Genomic DNA, 24587 nt, shown 5'->3' with positions numbered 1-24587 from the left:
TGGGATAGATAGATGGATGGATGGGATAGATGGATGGATAGATGGATGGATGGATGGATAGGATGGATGGATGGATGGGATAGATGGATGGATGGATGGATGGATGGATAGATGGATGGATGGATAGGATGGATGGATGGATGGGATAGATAGATGGATGGATGGGATAGATGGATGGATGGACGGATGGATGGATAGATGGATGCATGGGATAGATAGATGGATGGATGGGATAGATGGATGGATGAATATTTATATTTATTTGAATGATGTATTAATAATAAGACATAACAACAATAATAATAATATTAATAATAATGTTATATAATTTATAAGTATGACATTATTATTATTTACTATTTTATAATAATATATATTTTTATATATTATGTTTTAATTATAATTTCTTGTGCACTGGTGTGTATTATTTTAGGCACAGTTAACTGATAATATTTTATATGTCAGCTGGAAGGTTTAGAAAACAAATAAATTATATTACTTTGTTTTGCTGTGCATTTAATCTTATACACAGGTGGGAATTAATTTTTGCATAATATTGCTAGATGAATAGGAAAAATTCTAACTTATGACATATTCATTGGGGTAAATTGATTATAAATAATGCCTTAAATTCATTTTATCCACACAAAGCTCTGAAATTGCTTCAGAAGACTAGGGAATTAGCACATAAATAATACATTTTTATGTTTTTGGAGCTTGACAGGCAATTGCATGGGAAATGAGTACTGTATAAAGAGTCTTATACAATTTTTATGTATCTATTCTTCCCGTTTATATCTAACAATATTTTATTCATATGTCCAGGTTTGTATATCTGTGTGTTTTACAGTTGCAGAATCAGGACTCCGTTCAGGTAATACTGAGGCAGACGGAGTCTGATTTGGGGATGTGTCTGATCGAAGCGTCTCGCACACAAGAAGATCCATTACAGCGTCAGCGTCTTCTTGTTGAAGAAGAGAGGCTACGCTACCTTAATGAAGAAGAACTTATTATACAACAATTACAGTGAGCTAAAGCATCTGCAACATCTTAAAGGGAACACATACTGAAAAACAATGCTGCATAAGATTTGTGTTGGATGCGATTTGTTCCTTTGTGTTTCCAGCGATCTTGAGCGCTCGGTGGAGGAAATGAGGATGGGGGCGGGGCTTAACCATCACCTGGTGACAGAACAGGAAATAGAACAGAAGAGTCTGGAGCTCAGGAGACTGGGAGAGACTGTCAGTGACCTCAAGAGTGAGTGACCAATCAAGAAGAGGAATTTGCATTAATGATTATTTTAATAATATAATAATCCATTTTGTTTGTTTACACAAAATTTGGAATATACAATTATAGTAAACATTCATTAGGGATTCAGATTAGGTGAGCTATATATTTTTTGATTCACTAAAAAGACCCTTCATGAATCAGACTGTACTGATTGTGCTATGCATTTTGATTCACTTTCAAAGACCGGCTCATATTAGTCATGCGTTCAAGAGGCAGACTACACTGGTTGTGCTTTACCATATGTTTTTGATTCACTACAAAGTTTGTTTAGCAATCAAACTCCACTGATTACACTGTAATTGTTTCTGGTTCACTGAAAAGAATGAATCATGAATCAATTTTTTTTGATCCACTAAAATTAACTGGCTCATAAAAGTCATTCATTCAGGATTCGGTCTAAATGTGTTGTGCTGTATGTTTTTTGATTCACTAAATGTTTTTTGAGCCATTTCTTGTTTAAAGAGTCAGACTACACTGACTGACTCTGCTATATATTTTTGATTTGCCAAACAAAACCGACTCATAAGAGTCATTTGTTCAGGAGTCGGACTACACTGGTCGAGCTGTGTGGTTTGGATGCACTAAAAAAGATCCATATCCTCAGAATGATTCATTCATGAATTGCCATATACTGGTTGTACAGTATATTTTTGATTCAGTAAAAAACTCATGAGAGTTGGTTGTGCTATATAATTTAAATAAATAAAAAAGACTCATAAAATGATTAATTCGTTCTGTAATCAGACTACATTGGTCTTAATCTTTTTTGGTACACAGTAGCACTGAGGAAATCTATATAATCCAATTATAGGCTAATTCTATACACTATATTCTACAATTTATGTTTAGATCAGTTCCCCAATTTACAAAGTAAGATGCGTGTGGTGTTGAGGGTGGAGGTGGAAGCCGTCAAGTTTCTGAAAGAGGAACCTCTCAGACTGGAGGCCCTGTTGAAACGCTGCAGAAACATCACCAATACACTCGCTCTACTACGAAGGTAACGCACACAAACACGTAACCATTCACTCTTGTTTGGATACGTTCTCTAGTGCCATGCCTAAAGCATTCCTCAGTGTGTGTTTGTGTACAGGCAGGTGTCAGAAGGTGTGTGGAGGACACCCGATGACTTCAGTAGTTCAGTTTCCAGTGCAAGTGACACTGACTTCAGCAGGAGCTCCGATCTAGATATTCTCGCCAGCCCTTCTCTGAATCTGCCTGATTTAGGATGCACCTTATTGGGCACTGGCACTCTTTCTTCCTCCCTGGGCACTAATACCTCAAATCCCGGCCTGACGAGTGCTTCTAGTATAGGTAAACACCAGTTTTACTGTCTCTTTGAGGTTTTGATTTATTTAAGGAGTTGTGGATCTTTTTTCACTCGCCTTCAGGCCATTCAATATATAAATAAGTTTTTCTTAATTTGAACAGATTTGGAGGAATTTAGCATTATATCACTTGCTCACCTAAGGATCCTCTGCAGGGAATGAATGGGTGCCGTCAGAATCAGAATCCAAACAGCTGATAAAAACATCACAATAATCCACAAGTAATCCACGTCACTCCAGTCCATCAGTTAATGTATTTGTAAAAAAAGAAATCCATCAAGACCATTGTTTCCAGCTAAAATCTGAGTCCTCTATCCATAATATTGCTTTCTACAGTGAAAAAGTCATCTGGTCTGAATCAGGAGAGAAATCTGCACAGATCAAGCACCATGTTAACATTCTTAAAAATATGTTGGTGGTTTTTGATGCGAGACAACAACAGGGCATGGACTTATTCACTAGAGGAAGCATTATTTTGGATTGTGGACTCATATTTTGGTCCAGTTTTATAGCCTTGATGCATTTATTACTTACAAACACATTTTTTTTGGATAATTTATCAGCTGTTTGGACTCTTATATTGATCTTTAACTGATATATTTAGCTTTGGGAACATTTATTCGGGAACACTAATACTTGTTGGATAATTTATTATTTAAACCATTGACTGATTCAGTGATTGATTGACTGATTTTAGGATGTACCACTAGTCTGTCGAACGTGCTTGGCTCTGCCGTTGGTGCCAGTATGAGCAGCAGTGGTATTCCAGGGAGCACTACGCTGGGTAACTGGCTGGCAGGGGCCGGGGTGACAGATCCCATCATGCCTGAACTGGACGGCACCTCAACAGGGCCAATAAAGACCAGCGGCCTGGAAGATCTGCCCGCACGTAGAGAGTCTGACAAAGGAGTGTCTGTGGAAGTCCGACTGGTAATGAACTCACTAGTGACTAGATTTACTTTTCTTTCTGTTTTTTGCTACTTTAGTTTCAAAAGTCATGTCCAAATAATAAAATGGTGAATGTACTATAAATATTTTAACATTTTAAAAGGTTTGAATCATTTTGCTAACTTCAGCCCTTTACTCTCTCCAAAAACTGTCAATGTAAACACACGCATCACACCTCGGGTAAGATTTATTTAAAGTTTGGGAACCTTGTGTGTGTGTCTTTAGGCTGCAGAGCGAGACTGGGAGGAGAAGAGAGCCAGTTTAACTCAGTTCAGCGCTCAAGACATCAATCGTCTGTTGGAGGAAACTCAAGCCGAGCTGATGAAGGCCATTCCAGATCTGGACTTCGCCGCCAAGCAGATCACCAAACCGGCTGTACCGCCAAAACCCCAGCTGTCCTCCCTCCCAGCACCTGGTTCAGCCTCCTCCACTCCTACCTTAACACCTGAACATCAGCCCAGCAAAACCCCACCGAAACCACCCAGCAAAGACGGCATCCCACACAGGGGATCAGGTGAGATCATATCATTACTGCAGCAAGAGCTATAGTAACTGCCTTATGATTTTGGCTATGCTTCATTTTCATCAATAGACAGATTAAAAGGTTTATTGATCAATTATTTTGATTGATTGATCAGGGGAGTTGACTGTGCCACGGTATCGCACAGAGAAGCTGTCCAAGTCTCCGCCCCCTCCTCCTCCACGACGAAGTTTCCCATCAGGTCTTGGGCTCACGACCAACAGCAGTGGAGAAGTTATCACCGTGAACAAGAGTTTGAAGGTAAACACCAATTTTGTGGGGATATATTAAAGCATTTAAAAAAATATTACAGGTTGCGACAAATTTAAAAATTTTTTACAGGCAACATTCATCTGATCTTGGTAAAATTAGTATCAATGAATTCAGCATGACTCAAGCAATCTGTCACAAAAAGCTAACGATTTTCTGACATTTAAAAAGTTTTGAGCAAAAATAAAATTCATTACCTGTATGTGGCACTGTTCACAAATTTGGCATGTTTGCTAAGATCATGGTGTTAATGACGTGTGCCAAGTTTTGTTTTGACAGAAGTTTTTCCAAGATTTAAAATCTATTCTACTTTATATCTGCCAATTTTGGGTCAAAATCATTACATTCACATCAACATAATTTTTTTCAGTGGTGCTGTATCCAAATTTGGCATGTACCTTCAAATCATGGTGCTGATGAAGTGTGCCAAGTTTTGTTTCAGTAGATCAAAGTTTTGCCAAGATTTAAGATCTGTTCTGCTTTATACATGGAAATTTTGGTATATATGCTAATGTTAACCGTTCTCATAACCTAAACTTGGCGCTGTTCCCAAATTTGGCGTGTACACTTAGATTAAGCTGCTGATGGAGTGTTCCAAGTTGTGTTTCGATAAATCAAAATTTAGCCAAGATATAGCTTCTATTCTATATATTTTAATTTGGGTCAGAAATCACTAGATTCGCATCATTGAAACTTTTGAACACCGATCTTATGACCGGTAGGTGGCACTCTTCCCAAATTTGGCATGTGCCCTCAGATAATGGTGGTGATGAAGTGTACAAAGTTTTGTTACAGTAGATTTAAGTTTTTTAGATACGCATTATAATTTTGGGTCAATATCAATAGACTCACATCATCGTAACTTTTGAAAATCTGAGACAGTTTTGTAATAATTGAACAGAATTTGAAGTATGAGTAGAATAGTAACAAATTCTAATGCTTTTGTTGTAATAATATGTACTTTGTACTTGATTAGCTGTTAACTGTTAAAATGTTATTTACTTTGCTACAGTTGATAATATTTATTTTGCTTCATATCTTGCTGTGCGATGTTTATTATGTCGCTCTTTCATAAATCTCTTATTCTTGTAGAAATTGGAGAAGATAGAGAACAGAGACGAGGCTGAAGTACCGACTCAATCCCAGACACCTCCAGTCAAACTGAGACGCCCATCGACCTCGGACGGGCCCCGACCTTCATCCACACCTCCAGTCATCGCTGCTTCTGGGATGAAGGAAGATGAAGATGAAGATGAGAAGATAATGGCAGAACTAGAGGTAAAATGCTTAGATACATCTGTTGGATGGATAAAATGGTGTTCTTGTCACCATTTCTTATGAGTATGTGTATGTGTACATAAAGGATGACACTCAGGTGCAAAAACTCTTGATTGGTTATTCAGTAAAAAGCCAATAAATCATTCATATTGCTTTGTCAAGACTTCAATAACACAGATTTGGGAATAATGTCTTGTTCATTTTCCTCCAAACTTGAACACATCAATGCATTATTCCAACACACACCAACACGAAAGGCATTTCAGAGAGTCCCAGCGAGACTGAGGGTCACTGCTGCGCCCCAAAGCCCTGCTGAGGTCACTCCTAACGGTGTTGACAGGGCAGGCCAGTGGATCAGCAACTCTCTGTGGAGAGAGGTAACGTGTAAACTGCCAATCCTTCCTCTCGAGCCTTCCTATAACTTCTGCCATTGAGGTTTTTCCTGAACCTCGCTAATGCACTCTGACACAAAACCTATTAATCTGTCATCTCTTCAAGTCTTTAACCAGCTGTGCTGCTGCATGTTATTACACAGCTTGAATGAGGTTTGGTTTTGAAAATATGTTTTTCTAACCTTTTCAAGTGTTTCTTCACTTGTAATATTTGATATGTCTGTTTCCACCTCAGAGATATTATTGTTTAAAAAAAAATTGCAAATGTTTCCCCTTATAATCTCTAATATAATATAATATAATATAATATAATATAATATAATATAATATAATATAATATAATATAATATAATATAATATAATATAATTAATTCTTATTTAAATAATTTAATTACTCAATTGTTTTATTTAATAATTTATTATATTGATATAATATTAAATAAAGAAATTAAGCATTAAGAAGTTCAATACTATACAGTTATATTTTACTTAATATTTGTATCATTAAATAAACATTAAATAAAATATTAGTAAATTAATATAATATTTTTTTATTATTAAAGCTATTATATTAAAAACTGTACAATAATGAACTTATTTAATAATATATTTTTATAACGAATAATTATGAAAGTAATCATTATAAGTTAAATGTAATTATGAATATTATAAATATACAATTTTATAAATATACAGTACATTCTTAAATGATATTATATTACAATATTATTATCATTTTCTCACAATTGCAAATGTTTATCTTAGTTGCTTTAATATGTTATTGAATATTAAGCATTATATGTTATATATAATGTATTATTATTTCATTATATAATGTTATTTATTTATTTTAGTGTGACTATTTCTTATTTTTAACTTTCTCACAATTAGTTTCATTTTTGCTCTAAGGTGAAAATGGCCTTCCATACTTAGGTGGGTCAAGTCACAAATTTCCTCAAAGCAAGTAACAAAAATATGCATATATTATGTAAAAAAAAAATGACAAGTATAAAATCTGTAACTGCAAAATGTACATGCTAATAATTATTATATCTGTACAGATAGAACATTCTGACATAAGAGACACTTTTTTCTTTTGATGCTAAGCTGATGGAAAAAACGGCATATATCAGTCAAAGTCATCTGTTTCTCCTCTCTCTCTCTATCTTTTGTTATGTCAGTCTGTGCCTCTTCTTCACAGTGACAGTAATGTTGTGACACTTTGGTAGCAAATCAATTTTAACAAGCTTTAAAGCAAAACCTTCAAGAGCCAAAAACAAACAGACAGCACAAAAAACGTCAGCTACTGCAAACTACATAAACTGCAGACTTTGCCTTCTCATCAGTCTCAACAGCTTTTCCATACACTGCATGTTTCTTAACTATGAACTTGCCTAATTTCCACTAGTTCTGTTTACTGTATCAACAAGCCATTAGTTAGAGGACACTATAAGAATCTGACCAGTGAATTCAGGTTGACTTAAGAAGAAAACTGCTCTGCTGGTCTGTTTGACAGTGTTGTTATCATCTGAGATATCTGGACAGCCTGTGTCTGTACAGTATATGTGTGTGTGTGTGTGTGTGTGAATCTTGTCGTCAGCCTGCATTGTGATGAGTACTACTAATGTCTCAGAATGAAAGAAGTGTGAAAGAGTGCTAAAATCAGCTTTCTTGCACACATGCAGGGTGTCAGTCAACACGACTGCTGCATGCTGCTCTGTAGAGATCCCCTGTGTTTCTTTCTTTCATTCAAGTAGTGTTTCTATTTCTGTTTTTTTTTTTTGCTATTTGTTCCAAAACCTTGCAAACGGCGTCTCTGTCTACATTTGTAGCAACCAAACTGTACTGAAACGGATCATGATGCTGCGCACTGATGTGTAGTACGTACAAAAATGGATGAAATGGTGTTATATAATAAGTATAATAACAACCATTTATTAATTGTCACGGCACAGCGAAGAGAGCACCGTGGAAGAAACAGGGTCTAGGTCCAAATGCAGCAGAAATTACTTTTTAATGGACTTAAACAAAAAGCCAACAAGGCAAAACAAAACAGGTTCAAACTCTGACAGATAAGCAACATCACATACATAACTAGAGGTACACTCGCACTTGAAATACAAACTAAGAATTAACTTTTAACATTTAATACAGACAGCCAGAGTGGTGCATGGAACGAGAATAAATAGTCCGTGACAATGGGCAACAGCTGTGTGTGTGGAGTGAAGGTGAATGAGTCTGGGAGCAAGGGAGAAACACAGGTGGAGCAAATAAAACAATAATGAGGTAACAAGATAGACGGGGTTAGAAAATAGACAAGAGAGAGCACATGGCATCAAACAAACACAACACTCACAGAAGACCACCAGCTGAAGACTGTGACAATTAATAGTCAATATTAATGATAATAATCATTTGTTAATAATAATAAATCCATTATTACTCCACAAACCGCTTACCAGTTGGGTCAAGATGTTGGAGGGTTATGATATCTGAAAGTTACATGCTTCCTCAAAGCAATCGAAAACATAATGCTCTCACACATTGTTGTCAAACAGTCTTCATTCACATCATGAGCAGAGATGTTGGGCAGCTCGCTGGGTTTTGGAGCAGAGCTTTTATCACGACACTCTTCTTCCAACAAACGTGAATTATTCAAACTCAGTCCCACGACTTAAACAAACAGGGTCATTTTCCAGCCCATCCCAGCCTGCTGTTGTTGATTCATGTCTGTTCTCTGGTTCTCAGCCTGTAGGGACTCCTCCGGGCTCCGCCAAACTGGTGCAGCCGTCTGCGGCGTCCCGTCTGCGGCACCTGCAGCAGAGCAGCCTGGAGCGCAGGAGCAGGAAACAGCAGGAGGAACTCCCAAAGCTCCAGCAGGGTCAGCAGCAGGTATTCCACTTCTAACAATAGCTGCGCCCTGCTATCGGCCGACTGACGCTCGCTCTCGCTGACTTTACCTCTGCTCTGCGCTGAAAGGCAGGAGTCAGAGCTGTGGTTCAGTGCAGACTCATCCGTCGACTCTGATGACTGTAACACCTGCAGCCGAGCTCTTGCTCCCATATAAGCTGCTACTGTACGTCTCCCAGTTGTTGCACAGATGTTATGGTTTTCCACTGTGCGATGGGGTTCAGTGTGCACAAGTGCTCTGTTGTCCCCCATATGCTCACAGATTATGTATTTTTCTCTTCCATGCTACATTAACTTTTCTTCCAGAACAAAACAGCACAATATAGTGCATCACAATGTCAGGGAACGACACCAAAGGACAGTCGCTATATTTCTCTCAGTTTGTAGCTTGTTTCGAGGAAAAAGTTGACATTTTAGGCGAATTTTATGTTGCGCCAGTGCACAGATGCGAAATCAGTTCTCACATACATTATCATTCAAGATTATGGGGTTTGTTAGCTTTTTAATGTGATTGAAAGTCGCTTTTGCTCACCAAGGCTGCATTTATTTGATCAAAATAAATTTGTTAATATTATTACTAATTAAAATGGCTATTTTCTGTTTGAATATATTTAAACATGTAATTTATTCTGTATTTTCAGCATCATTACTCTAGTCTTTAATATGCTGATTTGCTACTTAAAAACATTTCTGATTATTTTCAGGTGAAAATGCTGCTTGATATTTTTGTGTAAACCATGGTTCAGTTTATCTTCGGGTTCCTTGATGAATAGAAATTCCAAAAGAAAAGCATTTATTTCAAATATAAATTTTTCATAAAATAAGAAATGTTTTTAAAGTCACTTTTGATCAATTTAATGCATCCATGCTGAATAAAAGCATTCATTTCTTTCTACATTTTTAAACTGTAGTGTACTTGCGTAGATTCTTTTTTTAGACTTTAATGTCCTTGAATGTTTCAGAGAGGATGTTGGCATCTCAGTGGCGTTCATCTAATTGCCAATGAAGTCATAATGACGCCAGCTAAGACCTTGTCCTTGTGCCATCTTTGAGTTTTCCTTTCACTTTTTATCTGTAATTTTTAAGGAACTATACTGGTCTGAAGCACTATTTTTTGAAGAGTACTCAAGCGGTCAGATCCCAGCCCAAAGAAGCTTTTGTGCTGTGCTTATGACAGGACAGGTCAAGGTGAGATGGCATACGTGACCTAGATACTTCCTGACATTGTCACGTGATGCTTTAATGTGTCAAAGCTTTTGAAAGATCGGTCAGGAAAGAGAAGGAACTGGAGATGAGACGTTTGCTTTGATCATGGTCAGGTTTAGCTAGCTACCAACCTGGAAAAAAAAGGCATTTATTGTAGGATATGTTGACGTGAACGTGAAATTAGTTTTTTTTTTTTTTTTTTTCATTTTACTTTCTTAACCTGACATCCAACAGTTGAGATTTTATCCATAGAAGTTGATAATGCATACTAAATCATGGACAAAAGGATCAGGAATGTGTATTTAAAAAGTAAACAAGGTGAATTTTTATTTTTACAGACAAAACAACTAAATAGTGCGTAAAAAAAAAAAAGTAAATAGGGTAAATTTTTATCTTAATTTATGATTATTTGAAACAAAACTGCTACAATCATTAATAAAACAGACCAGGAATGGGTGCTAAGTTTATGCTTATTTGACTGCTTCTAATTTAAAGTCCCTTAATGTTCAAAATCTGATCAAATAATGTACAGAAGAGTGAAGAGGAAAGATGAGACCGCAGTGTTGCTGTCGTGTGGCACAGTCTCTATCTGTCAGATACTCGCAAAGTCAGCGCTCCCCAAAATCCATCCTCAAAGCACAAGAGGAGAGAGATTTGTGTGCAAACCCTGAAGGAAGGAAGAGAAAAATTGGATGGAAAGACTGAGAAAAGGAAGAGATAAGACGGTGATGTTTGGTTTCTTCTGCTCTCTCTCTCTCTCTTTCTCTTTCTCAGTCCTGCAGGGTTAATCGACAGACTATAAGCTCAGCGTAGGCTCCGAGTTAGCCAGCCCGCTGCAGACTCTCTGATCCACTCCAGGGGAAAAGAAATGTCTCCCAAATGAAAATAGTAGAATTGGCAGTGACATGACTGCAAGGTTAGATGTTTTACAGACAAGCCAGTTAAAGGAACAGATCACCTAAAAAGGAGAATTGCCATTTTCTCACCCTCATGTTGTGCACGACTTACTTTCTTTTGTTGCAGAAGAAAGGAGATATTTAGAAGAATGTCTGAGCTGCTGTTTTGGAGGTGAGACTTATTGCCAGGTTCCATAAAGAACAAAACAAAAATGACAAAGCTAATTGCAACTTTATATCTTTATAAGAAAAAAAATCTGAATTGCAAGATTTAAACCGATGTTTCTGATGTTTAAAAAAATCTAATCTCAGAATTTAGAGAAAAAAAAAATCTGAATTGTTTAATGTTTAGAAATATTTAGAAAAACACGAATTGCAAGTTGTACACTTGGAATTTAGAAAAAAAAATCTAAATTGTGATGTGAACAGAATTCAGAGAAAAAAAATCAGCAATATTTAAACTCAGAATTCAGAAATAAATGTCCGAAATGTAAGATTTCAACTCAGAATTTAGAGAAAAAAAAATCTGAATTGCAAGATTTAAACTGTATCTGGTGCTTAAAAAACAATAATTGCAAGAGGTAAACTTCGAATTAAAAGAAGTCAAAATTGTGACACGAACAGAATTCAACATTTAAACTCAGAATTCAGAGATAAATGTCAGAATTTCAAGATTTAAACTCAGAACTAAATCCTGTGTTTGCACTATGTCTGTGCTCTTTTCTGCACTGGACGCTCCTGTTGCCAAGTCAAATTCCCTGTCTGTGTAAACACACTTGGTAATAAAACTCAGAATTGTGAAAAGTCAGAATTGTGCTTCCATACAAAACAGCTCCATAACAGCACTATAAATGCAGAAAAAGGCATAGGTTTGAATCAACACTAGGATGAGTAAATGACAGGTGCTGTCTGTGACTGGACGATTCCTGAACAGACAATCACCGTGGCAACAGTGGAATGAGACAAGCAGCCCCTCTATAGCAACCACCAGAGTCTGTGATACCTGCATTCCCACGCACCGAGAAACTGCAGCTGCTCTCTTAGTCCGATTTAATTCATCTGGATATCTTGAAGATTTGTGGTTATATTCTCAATGGAATAATAGCATGCATAATCCGTTCCTGTAGCTCAAACACTGATAACAAAATGTACAATTATTTGGATAAAAGTGTCTGTCAAAAGCATAAATCTAGTGGTATACTGTATGCTGACTATATTTATGCATTTAACATTTGAATCTAAATCAAGAAAACTTAAAAATTATTCAAAGAAGCACTGCTGATAAATATATATATATATATATATATATATATATATATATATGTTTATGTAATGATAATATAATATAAATAAAACAAAACTCTCGCTGCAAAATTTAAGTATTGTTTATATAGTTATAGTATTTTGTAATTTATGTGATTTTATTTTTTTATTTCTACCGAGCTTGAATTTTCATGTTTAGAATTGTATTACTTCAATTCATAATTAAACTTTTTTTTTCAGCTAGTTGCCAATACAATATTCCTTAAAAAATACTTAAAATAATTTCTACTTTTTTTTTTAAATATTTTTTTTTGTGGTTGTTTTATATTTCTATTTGACCGTATTTCCATTTTAGTAAAAGTTTTGACATTTTAGTACTTTAATAAAGCCAATATAATGGCTTTAATTTATTTTAGTTTTGTTTGAGTCACTGTATTACATAAGTCTATAATTAAACTTAAATCTAAACTTTGATTTTTCATTGATTTAGTGTTAGTTATACAGCAATACTTACGTATGCTACCATAGTCATGTCACTTAATGCACTTCAAACAGTCTTTTATTGTGAATGGCACATCTGTAAGTGAGCTGGAACTTGATAGTATTTGCTCTAAACTAAATACTAAATAAATTCCCCTTTTTGTTTTGTCACAGCTAGTGGCCGATTAAAAACGCTGCTAAGACAGCAGTACTGTACAAGCCAGAGTTTGTTCTCTAAAGGCATTTACACATTGGTTTTCTTCTAATACCCTTCTGGAAGGGTCTCTAATCTTCCCTTGACTGTGTGTGCGCTCAGACAGCTGTCTTGATCAGCGCCGACAGCAGATCAGTCTCGTCTGTGTGCTTCACTGCAGTCTCAGCCACAACAGGACACAGTTCCCAGTCATCAGTCAATGCCCAACAGCTCCGGCTTTGTTCCCAGGCAAAGGTCTGGCTAATTTGGCCCAGGACCGAGTGCGGCAGGCCGTCATCTCCCGGAAAGAGAGTCCGCATTCGGGCTTAATGGGAGGTCTGTGCCATGAATCGTACAACAGACTGTCTGGACGCTCGCTCTGCTGACCGTTTTGGCTCCGAGAGGGCAAACACAGAAGGCTGTGAAGATTCAGTGTTTGAAGGGATTATTTATTCTTGAAAGGTCAAATTGTTTGTTGGCCGTGAGTGAGAAATGCTGGAACTGGGAGTGTTTGTGTGTCATTTTCTGGGGCTCTTTCAGCGGTTAGCTTGTGTCCCAGGGGTGTTGAAGGACTCTGCTGTAGATATTTAATAAGGTGAATGAAATCGTGCTTGTAGAGACGCTCTCAGCGCTGCTTTCGCTGAGTGCCCTTAAACAAACCGAGTGCTGTGATGTGGAAAAATGATTCAGCTTGATATTCTGAGCTGTGTTAATGCTGCTGTTGTGTACTTTTGAGCTTAGATTGCTCGTTTGTTAGTGAATCATCTACATACCAGTCAAATAAATGTTAGAAAGAAGTCTCTTATGCTCACCAAGAATGGATTTATTTAACTAAAAATATTGTAAAAACAGTTAAATATTATTACCATTTAAAAGTACAATTTTCAATAGCAAAATATTTTAAATTGTAATTTATTTCTATAATGCAAAGCTGAATTTTCAGCATCATTACTCCAGTCTTCAGTGTCACATGATCCTTCAGAAATCATTTTAATAAGCCAAATCGCTGCTCGGGTATCAGTAACCATAACTGGTTCTTGTTATTATGTGTTGAAAAATCAGTGATTTTGCTGCTCAATATTTTTGGCGAAACTTTGATGCTTTTTTCTTTGAATATACTGTAAAGTTCAAAAGAACAGCATTTATTTGAAATATAATTCTTTTGTAACAGTATAAATGTCACTTTAGATGAGTTTAATGATCCCAAATGTATTAAATTATACTGTATCATGATATTGTTTGCATAAAAATATGACAACAGCTTTCAACATCGATAATAAAATGTTTCTTCAGCAGCAAATCAGAATATTATCATGATTTCTGAAGATCATGTGACACTGAAGACTGGAGGAATGATGCTGAAAATACAACATTGCATCACAGAAATAAATTACATTTTTAAATATATTCAAATAGAAAACAGTTATTTAAAATTGTAATCATATTTTACAATTGTACTGTTTATACTGTATTTTCAATCAAATAAATGCAACCTTGGTGAGCAGAAGAAACTTATTTATTCCAGACTTTTGAATGATAATGTACTTTTTTATAAAAGTAAATACAAGGCATTCTAACACAGTGCCACAGAAATCGCTAGCTTGTTTTTGCGGTTGCATCTAGTTTAAGAACTCGAATTAGAATGATTTCAGCTTTTTGCCACCTGGCTTCATTTTCTATCATCAGCCTCAATAGATGGGTCAGTTTAGACACATTTTGACATACTGTGTGTGAATTTGGTTTCTCCTCCTTTGGTGGCATAGATAATGTCTCTCTGCCCTTCACCAGACAATATTTTAAATCAAAATCTGAATATTAACATGATCGCAGATGGTGTGTTTTCCTGTTTATCACCCTGTACCCGAGCACACTGATATATCTCATACTTCATATTAAACAGTGTTATTTAAGTATCATTTATATACTATTACAGTATTTATTCATCTTTAGTTTAAGCATTTTATGTTTTTTTATATATTTTAAGTTTTGATTTTAGTTGTAGTAATGATATGCTTTGGAAATATTATGAAAAAAATGATAAAAGTGTTAGCATTTTATGTTAGTCTTTTCATTTCAATTCCATTTTTACTAATTTTAGTACTTCAGCATATTTTGCCTTTCATATATATTTTATATATATATTATTTGTTTTATTTAAAGTTCAATATGGTTGGTTTTAGACCTTTTCTTTAGCTTACAAACTGTACTTTGAATTGATAATCTCACATTCGTGCTTGTTTTAACATAGACTATCACAGTAACAATGAGGAAAGACTGCCTCCTGCTGGCCATTACATGTATGACAAAAAGAGGAAGGCAAAGGCACACTTAAGTCTTCCTCAGTCTATGCATTACTATAGGTTTAGTTGACCTGTAAGAAAGGTTGCACTGCAGATGACAATGTACTAATTATTCTTTCTTTTTTTTTCTTTTATCCACTCACCCGTCCTAACTTGCTTGTATTTTATCCTCAGTCCATCCTTTCCTGACCTCTTCTTATTATGCTGAGGTTATAATAGCCCAGTGCATTTCCCTCTATAAGTAAATTTAGTTATAACAGCACACTTAGTTGTAAAGGATGTTTCATAAAGGAAGGAAAGATAGTTTAATTCCAATTTCCTCAGATTGTTCTAGCATATCCAATTATTTTATTTTGCACTGGCATGTTGACTATCAGCCTCCAAGCCCTGAGTGGTCCTACATGCCCCCCCTTTTACCCTGAGATCTGATCCTGTCTAAGGTGAACACTTCATGGCGACTATGACCCTAGAAACCAGGGACGCACAGGTGACCTCTGAACCTAAATCATCTCCCAGCTAAAGCACAACACCTCATTACTGAAGAGCTTTGTCCAAGGTACGAGTCTAATTGTAATTTCATAGTAAAGCTAGTCATAATAATGCAAATAACAGCCAGTTTATGTACACTGAATAATCAATGTAATCTATATATGGTAAATAAAACATGAAGCAGTTACAATCTCCTATGTAAACAAACTTATGGCAATATTTTCTAAAAATATTTTAGGGTGAATCTCATTAATACATGCACAGATCACATTTTACCGCAAAATGTAAAAATAAAAATGCATTTTGCAAAAAGAAAATCAAGCTTCTTTTTAGGACTTTTAAAGGACTATTAAGATGTTTTACACTTATTCATGCCAATTTAGCATAATTTACCACAAAATAACCTAAATGCATCCTCATTGCAATAAATATATATATATATATATATTTGTGTGTGTGTGTGTGTGTGTGTGCGTTTCTCATTGGTGCTTTATTTTTAAATTCACATAAGTGCAATATAGTAATTTAACTTAAACATTTAATACATTTTTATTTTTGTAAAAATTCATCCATTTTTTTATTTAACAGTAACTTGATTAGCAAGTTTAATAATAAATATAGTAAATAATAAATATAGCAAATACATATTTAATGCAATTAGCATTTAAGTAATTCATAATATATTCAATATATTTTTTTAAATGTATTTTTGGGGCATTACAGTAAATATAATTTAGAATTTCTTTGTTTATATTTTGAGGTGAAATATGACCCGTTTCATGAGATTCACCCTTTAGCTGACGTGTAGTTTGGGTCCATTTTAGATAGAAGAATAGAAATAATCTTAGTAATCAACTACAAAATATCTTAAGTAAAGCTACAAACTAAAAAAACTAAAATCCTTCAGAGTTAAATAGTAAAAATCTTCATGCTACTGGCAAGTAATTAGTAAATATTTATCAAATATAAGATATTTTATATAAGATTAACTTTTGTATTTTTATACTAAAAAAGGAGAATGTGTTAACATTAGCATGAGGTACATGCCCTATCCAAATTCATCTTGTATGACCTGTTGAAATGAAGAATGAAGCCTGGGATCTATTATGTGAATGGACTCAGTTTTCTATGTGTTTCCTCCAGTGGATCTGAAGTTTCAAAGCATATATTTTGTTACGTAACATTAGACAGCACATTACACTGTACGTGTGAAGCACTTTGTGTCACTGGGATGTATTAGCAACGTATGATAAATAACCAGTTGGCGGTGAATAATAAATTGCTATCGACTGTTTAGATCAATATTCTAATTCATATTTAATAGATGCCCAAGGGTTTGTAAACAACTGCCCCACTGCCATTGCTTTTCCAATTTTCTGCTAAGAAATACATATAGCTACAGTATATATAAGACGATATAGTATGGTTTGGTGGTGGTGTCCATCAGACACATACCTCATACATTTATTTTTCATGTCTCAAAATGAGTTCATTGAAGTAGAATAGACCCAACACACATCCGAGCACCATATGCTGTGTTAAAACACTGAGAAACGTCCAAAAGAAAAGAACTGTGTAACTGTATATAAACTGTACGATCATGGATATGTTCATTTAGGGTATTTTTTTGTAAGCTTTTTTTTCTACTAAAAGCGTTTGAGAGATCTGAACTGCATGTAGATATCCTCTCAAAGGCTGCATGCAGAATCCTCTCTCTGTACGTTCTGTTTACAAGTGTAAGATAGATAGATTTCTGTATTAATAAAGAGATTTTTTTTCGTTCTATGTGAGTAGATGGGTCAGTCAGATACTATTCACTGTTGTCTGATCTGTAACAAACCATTCAAGCATTCTAGAGTTTAACGTGTCCAAAAAAATACAAAGTTCATTAATGCAACATATAGAATGTATATAAATCTATCAACGACTTCTTGTGATAAAACAATAACGGTGTGAATGCAATGTCGACCAATAGAAATATATCTATATGGAGATGTTATAATGCAAACGTTGTTTTAATGTTGAAAAAACCTCGTCTGGTTGTGTATGTACAAGAGACTGTTGGTTTTGAATGTTCTTGTGCTGTTTTTGTGGCTATTAAAGTGAATATCTTCTACTACAGTCTAGTGTGCTAATTACAGTACTTTGTTTGGTAAATGGCAATTTTTCATCCAGTATAAAATCTTTATTATGTCATACACAGAAAGCAAAAACTGATTCATATGACAAAAACAAATATACACATACTAGTCGAAGCTAGTTTTCAGTAGTTGGGGTAAATGTGCAGTCTTCAAGAATACGTGTAAAGATCAATATAAAGGGCCTTTTTTTAATGATTTAAATGCAAAGTGTAAAGCGCATGGTGCAGATGCACTCAGGGCGTGCCCAAATCCACTTTTGCTATTTAACGATGGAAAAACAGTTGGCTCTCCCGGGCGCATGGTCTAAACGGGTTGTCCCTATTCTCGTAATGAGTAATGGGTGTTTTTTGGGCGTAACGTGCAATAAACCAATCAGATTCTCATCTTCCATTCCCTTTAAGAGCCAGTTGCACTCGTGCCATGAAGGACTATCCATTATGACATATAGGCCTTATATATATTTAATTAGCATACAAAAAAATCTTATGCATTGCAGTCCTTTAATTGTTAATATTTGGCATGTTTGTGTGTTGCTGTGCGTCCCCGTGTTTAATAAGCAGCGTGTACGCTCTTTAAATAACAAAGAAAAAACATTGTGACAGACCAGGTTTGAGTTGGTCTATGGCCAGAAATGCGCCTGAACACACCTCTTTTTTTAGACCAGCACACCCATGGGCGCACAAATGGGCGCAAATGCATTAATTGCCTTGCATCGCATTGCACTGGGTGTATTATAGGGCCCAAAATGAAGCTGAAATCCAGTTGTTAAAGAGTTAATCTCACAAAATCTGTCAGGAATATGCTTTCTTTCACCACATAATCAGAAGAAAGCCCCCATTTTTTTTTCAAATGTCAATTTCTTCATTTATATATATATATATATATATACATATATATATATATATATAAATAAATATATAAATTATATATGAACGTTAAATTCTTCACATTTCTTTGCAAATTTTGGGGCAAATTTCTAATTTCTTTCTTTTTTTTTTTTTTTTACCTTTAATGTTAATGCAAAGTATTAAATATTACAAGCACTTGTTCAAATTCTTTAAATTCCTGAATTTTTTAATTTTAATTTTAGGGCTAAATATTAAATACATGCATGTAATTTCTTAATTTTATTCTTGTAATTTTGGGGCGATATGTATAAATATACACGCACATTTTTGACAGGTTTCTTGGGATTTGCCAAGTTGTTTGCTAAATTGTAAATAAATAATTGAACTTTTGTAATTTATATGAATAGGTTAATGTAGCTGTTAAAATGTTTCTTGTAAACTGTTTTTGGCTTCATGTGTGGTGCGGGTTCGTCCCGGGATGCTTTGAGCTGTGTGTGTTTCACAGAGAGATGTCGGACGACACGGGAAGCTGCTGAGCTGGTTTCCATTTAGCGCTTCGTCTTCCTCCGTCTGCTCTGATGTACGGCTGGTTCCTCAAATCTACACACACACACAGAGAGAGAGAGTCACTGATGAAGATATCTGAAGATTTCTGAGCTTTTCAAAAACTTGAAAGAAAGAGAAACATCAGAGGTCTACACAGAGGAAGTGAAGGAAGCACTTGCAGGAAGCTGAGTGTTACAGAAGAGCGATACCTTCAGAGACAGAGGAGAGGAAATGAGAGACAGTTATAAAGAAGTCCCATCACAGAAACCCGAATCACAGAACAGACGAGAGGAGCCTGCAGAGCTGACAACCAGGAACGCAGGAATAAGACAGGCAGACTAAATACACAATATAGTATGAATAGCAAAAAAACAAATAATGACTGAAATAACTGACAAAACAATTGAAGAAAGAAGTAGAATAGGCAAAGAATCATAAGATGCACTAAAAGGAACAAAGAACAGACAGTAATAGTGTTCTGGCCAAACTTAATTTTATCTAAATGTACAGTTAGGCTAATGGACTATAAATAAATGTCTGTGTGTGTGTGTGTGTGTATGTGTGTGTGTGTATATATATATTTATATATATACACACACACTTCTAAAAAATTTTCTAATATTTTTAGAGATATTTCTAGTATAGTATAATTGGGTCTTATATAAAAGAAAATAAATACAGTATATTTATGAATATATTAATAAATGTTTTTATTAATCATAAATTCAATTATTTATTTTATAGTATAAAACAGTATATTTATATACTGAAAAAACTGCTGACTACTCTTGTCTAACTCAGGTTCGGATTTATAGAACGGCTACAGGGTGTCCGGTCAGAACATTAGGTCTCACACCAGGAATGTACTTCAGGGTGATTTATTGTGCAAAGATGTGTGTGGTTCTGTAAATATAAAACAGTATACAAATATGAATAAATGAATAAATACACATTAACAGATCTTTACAGCAGTACTTAAATACTCATAAGTAACAGCATTGTAAATTATCTAAATATAATATATATATATATATACAAACACAACTCAAAGTTCTATTAAATGATCGCACTACTGCACTGTGCGTCTAGCTCACGTGCCTAGCTCGTCCGGTGAACAAGCCCGAACATGTTCCCTGAGATGCGTCTTAAGTCTATGCATTATAGCCTAATATGCAATAACATTAAATATTCTATCAAACAAAAACACAGGCGAAATATAACATTTTGTCAACAAGAAAATGTGCAAATATAATAAACAAATGTAAACATTTAGGCGGAATGCCGCGGTAGCGGTCATTAATCTCGCTTGTGAACTTATCATACATTTAATTATGTAAATGTACTTACGATTAGTTGCACGCACACATATATCCACACAATCCTTAAACGGGCCACTTCTAACTAATTTAACTATGAACTATTAACTATAAACATATCAACACATCCAGCCTCTATAATGTCTTGGTTCTCACTCCGCGGAAAGATTAGGAACAGTCCAAATCACGAACACAGGCGGGCGGGTTCGGAAGAGTTCACTTTCAAGGGGTGGCCTTTTTTACAGCCGCCCCCAAATTCACAAGGTGAATTTGAACAACAAGGGCCTTACTAAGTATTGCAATGTCATTCAGCCAAAGGAGGTAGACAGATGATCTTGGTCACTGGCCTTAGGTAAGTTCGGTCTTTCACTTTGATCTCAGCTGATCTGACTCTGTTATCCTTCCCAGGGAAAACTTGAACAATCCTTCCAACAGGCCAAAGTGCACGAGGTAGCTGTGGATCCACAATCATAACAGTTTCACCTATCTGTAGGTTGTCTGTTTCTGACATCCATTTCTGTCTGGTTTGAAGGCTGGGTAGGTAGTTATGGATGAATTGCCTCCAAAAGTGATCAGCTAACAGTTGACTATGCCTCCATCTCCGTCGACTCAGAAGCTCAGAATCCTGGTATGTCACTTGGGGAAGTGAGGCGTCCCGCCGCCCCATCAGCAGAATGTTGGGTGTAACTGGGTCAGGGTCAGCAATGTCTGAAGATATGTAACCAAGAGGTTTGGCATTGAGGATCCCCTCAATTTCAATGAGAACAGTCCGCAATACTTCTTCAGTGACTGTCTGTGCTCCGAGTGTCACTTGTAGGGCTGTTTTCAAGGATCGAATTTCCCGTTCCCAGCATCCACCAAAATGTGGGGCATTAGGTGGATTGAATGTAAACCTAATTTGCTGGCTTGCCAGTTGAGCTTGGAGCTCAGGCTGAAGAGCAGTGTAGGCATCCCGAAGTTCCCTTTCACCACCTTTGAAATTCGTTCCCTGATCTGACAGGATTTCGAAGGGTTTCCCTCGTCGAGCAATGAAGCGACGAAGGGCCATCAGGAATGAGTCACTGTCCATACTTGTGAGGAGATCAATATGCACTGCACGGGTGGTCATACACTTGAAGATGATCCCCCAACGCTTCTCATTTCGGCGTCCAAACTTTATGAGATAGGGACCAAAGCAATCTATACCTGTTGAATAGAAAACTGGCTGGTGAATTCTTAACCTGGCAGGTGGGAGATCTGCCATCCTGGGGGGATGCGGTTTAGCCCGCCATTTTTGGCATTCAGCGCATTGGCGTTGGTGGTGTTTAACTGCTGCTCGTCCTCTTAATACCCAGTATTTTCTCCTGAGCTCCGCAAACACCCTCTCTGGTCCAGGGTGATGCAAACAGTCATCATAGTCTTTGATAATTAGTTTGGTGAGTGGGTGATGTGGATCAAGGACAATGGGGTGAATGGTATCCTCGTCTAGTTGACTGATTTGTCGTAGGCGACCGCCAACACGAATGAGATTGGTTCTGATATCTAGTTCTGGGGCTAGGCAAAGCAGTCGACTATTGCTTGGTAGAGGTTTACCAGATTTCAAGTGCAATATCTCATCTGGGAATGATTCTGCCTGGATCTGTCGAAGGGCTGTGAGCTCAGCTTCTATGTAGTTTTCTGCAGTTACAATGAAGGGAGAGCTTTCTGATGATGGCTGTATAAGAGCTTTTAAGTAGTCTGTGAATGTGCAAAATTTATGAGGATCTGGCAGTGACAGATCAGAGGTTAACAGTCCACAGAAAGTTGACCTTTTCAGCTCACCGTCTTCACTTATGTGAGCTAGTGGTGGCATTTCTGGCCAGCTGTCTGGTCTTTGTCTGAGGAATGCTGGGCCTTGGTTCCATCTGCTGTCTTTGTTGAGATCAGAGGGAGACTTTCCTCTTGTAATTGCATCTGCTGGGTTGTCGGATGACTGTACGTAACGCCAGGTGTCAGATTCAGTCAAGTCCTGTACTTCTGCCACTCTGGTCCCCACAAACACCTTAAAGCGACAGGAATCTGACAAAAGCCAAATTAGCACTGTGGTGGAATCAGACCACAGTGTGACACTACTGAGTGGTAACGTTAGCTCTGCCTTCAGGACTTTAGCAAGCTGTGCACCTGTGAGTGCTGCACACAGCTCAAGACGAGGGATGCTCTGCTGTTTCTTGGGAGCAACACGAGACCTAGCTGTTACAAAGGCCACCTCCACTTCACCTTGAGGGTTCTCTGTTCTTAAGTATGCCACAGATCCATACGCCTTCTCTGAGGCATCACAAAATATGTGAAGTTGCCTAATGCTACTAGAGCAGTCTAGTTCCTTGCTGCAGTAACATCTGGGCAAACTGATATTCTGCAGATCTTCCAATTCACTCTCCCAGTGTTTCCAAGAGTCTAATAAGTCCTCTGGCAGCCTGGGGTCATCCCACTCCCTTTGTTTGTCCCACAACCTCTGCACTATCACCTTGGCTCGAGTGGTGAAGGGTACAATATAGCCAAGGGGATCATACTGGCTGGCAAGGATCTGGTAGATGCTTCGCATTGTGGGCACTTCATTGTCTGGTTTGCGTCGTTTGTAAGAGAGGGTATCTGATTGGCAATTCCAGTGCAGGCCAAGTGTTGATTCCTGAGCTTCTTGGTGGCCTTCGCTGAGCCAGAGGATGCTACTCGGTGACTGAATGTCAGCTGGCAGATGGCTGATAACTGAAGGGTCATTGCTTGCCCACTGTCGTAACTCAAAGCCACCAGATGCTAGAAGGTTACAGAGTTTGTCTACCAGATTCTTGGCCATGTCACGGGAAGCGAAGCTCTGGAGGCAATTGTCCACATAGAATGACTTCTCCACTGAAACTTGTGTGTCCTCTCCAGGCTGGCTGTGATCTAGAACATGCTTCTGTAAAGCAAACGATGCACAACACGGACTGCAAGTGGTCCCGAAAGGCAGTACCTGCCATTCATAGACATCTGGGGTTCTGTCTCTTTGCATGTCTCTCCAGATGTATCTCAGCAGAGGTTTATCTTGTGGCAAGAGGCGTACCTGATGGAACATGCCGCGGATGTCACTACTGATGGCAACAGAGTGCTCCCGGAAACGCAGAAGGACTGCCAGGAGAGATGGACCAAGTGTTGGTCCAGGTAACAGTAGCTCGTTCAGGTTGTGTCCTTGATATGAGAATGAACAGTTAAAAACCACCCTGTTCTTCCCATTATGCTGCACCATGTGGTGCGGGATGTACCAGGCTTCCTTTGTTTTGTCCACTTGCTCCTGACTAAGTTTGACAACGTAACCAGCTTGCACTAACCTGGCCAGCTCCTCTTGGTATGCTGCAGTTAGAACAGGGTCCCTTTCCAGCCGTTTCTCGATTCCTCTCAACTGTGGCAGGACTGCTTCCTTTGGAGCACAGAGGCGAGGCATGTTCTTGACACGGAGCAGAGGAGTAGCGTATCGCTGGATACCATTAACATCCACTCTCACTGTGTTTTCTTGCAGAAGCTGAATGGACTCTTTGTCTTGGCGTGATCTGGTAATCACCTTTTCACTCTGGTAGGGTAGAACATCCATTTGCCACAGTCTCTCCACATTTGCATAAAGATCATTGACAGGCTGCAGCGAGGTGAAGAAGCATTGGTCAGGGGAAAGATGACTGCTCAATTCTTCAGTTGGACCCTGCAGTGTCCATCCCAGACGTGTTCTTACTGCTGCTGGCCCACCAGGGGGCCCCAGTCGGACTGGTTCTATGGGTGTGAGGAGGTGGGGGCAATCAGAGCCAATGAGAAGAACAGGATGTACCTTGTCCAGCTGTTGTAGAGGTAACCCTGCAAGATGCTTAAATTTCTGTTGCAGGACACTAACTGGGTGTGTATGTTCTGCCAGACCGAGTGCTTTGGCTGTGAAGGCATTACGGATCTTGTAAGCTTTCCTGGGGTTAACAGTTTGGGACACAGTAAAAGTCAC

At 37.2% G+C, this 24587-nt stretch overlaps 2 protein-coding genes across 6 annotated transcripts in view; one reads left to right on the top strand and one right to left on the bottom strand.

The window, feature by feature from the left end:
- LOC127945918 (SRC kinase signaling inhibitor 1-like) overlaps positions 1 to 17879 on the top strand; it is a 50410-nt gene extending 32531 nt beyond the window's left edge. Inside the window, exons 10-19 of one of the 2 annotated variants that reach the window (XM_052542103.1) lie at positions 851 to 1026; positions 1127 to 1257; positions 2143 to 2290; positions 2384 to 2604; positions 3316 to 3548; positions 3792 to 4080; positions 4205 to 4347; positions 5449 to 5634; positions 5892 to 6011; positions 8775 to 17879. In XM_052542103.1, the coding sequence (XP_052398063.1) occupies positions 851 to 1026; positions 1127 to 1257; positions 2143 to 2290; positions 2384 to 2604; positions 3316 to 3548; positions 3792 to 4080; positions 4205 to 4347; positions 5449 to 5634; positions 5892 to 6011; positions 8775 to 8933 (1806 nt within the window). In that variant the 3' untranslated portion in view covers positions 8934 to 17879. The remainder of the gene's footprint in view (positions 1 to 850; positions 1027 to 1126; positions 1258 to 2142; positions 2291 to 2383; positions 2605 to 3315; positions 3549 to 3791; positions 4081 to 4204; positions 4348 to 5448; positions 5635 to 5891; positions 6012 to 8774) is intronic. The other variant, XM_052542104.1, reaches the window with a different exon arrangement.
- Positions 17880 to 17977: 98 nt separating this feature from the next.
- LOC127945920 (formin-like protein 1) overlaps positions 17978 to 24587 on the bottom strand; it is an 84483-nt gene continuing 77873 nt past the window's right edge. For all 4 annotated transcript variants that reach the window (XM_052542109.1, XM_052542112.1, XM_052542111.1 and 1 more), the window contains exon 27: positions 17978 to 19352. In XM_052542109.1, coding sequence (XP_052398069.1) covers positions 19252 to 19352 — 101 coding nt within the window. In that variant the 3' untranslated portion in view covers positions 17978 to 19251. The remainder of the gene's footprint in view (positions 19353 to 24587) is intronic.

Source organism: Carassius gibelio, chromosome A24 (assembly GCF_023724105.1).
Source record: "Carassius gibelio isolate Cgi1373 ecotype wild population from Czech Republic chromosome A24, carGib1.2-hapl.c, whole genome shotgun sequence".
NCBI lineage: Eukaryota > Metazoa > Chordata > Actinopteri > Cypriniformes > Cyprinidae > Carassius > Carassius gibelio.
This window is presented reverse-complemented; position numbering and strand designations above follow the sequence as displayed.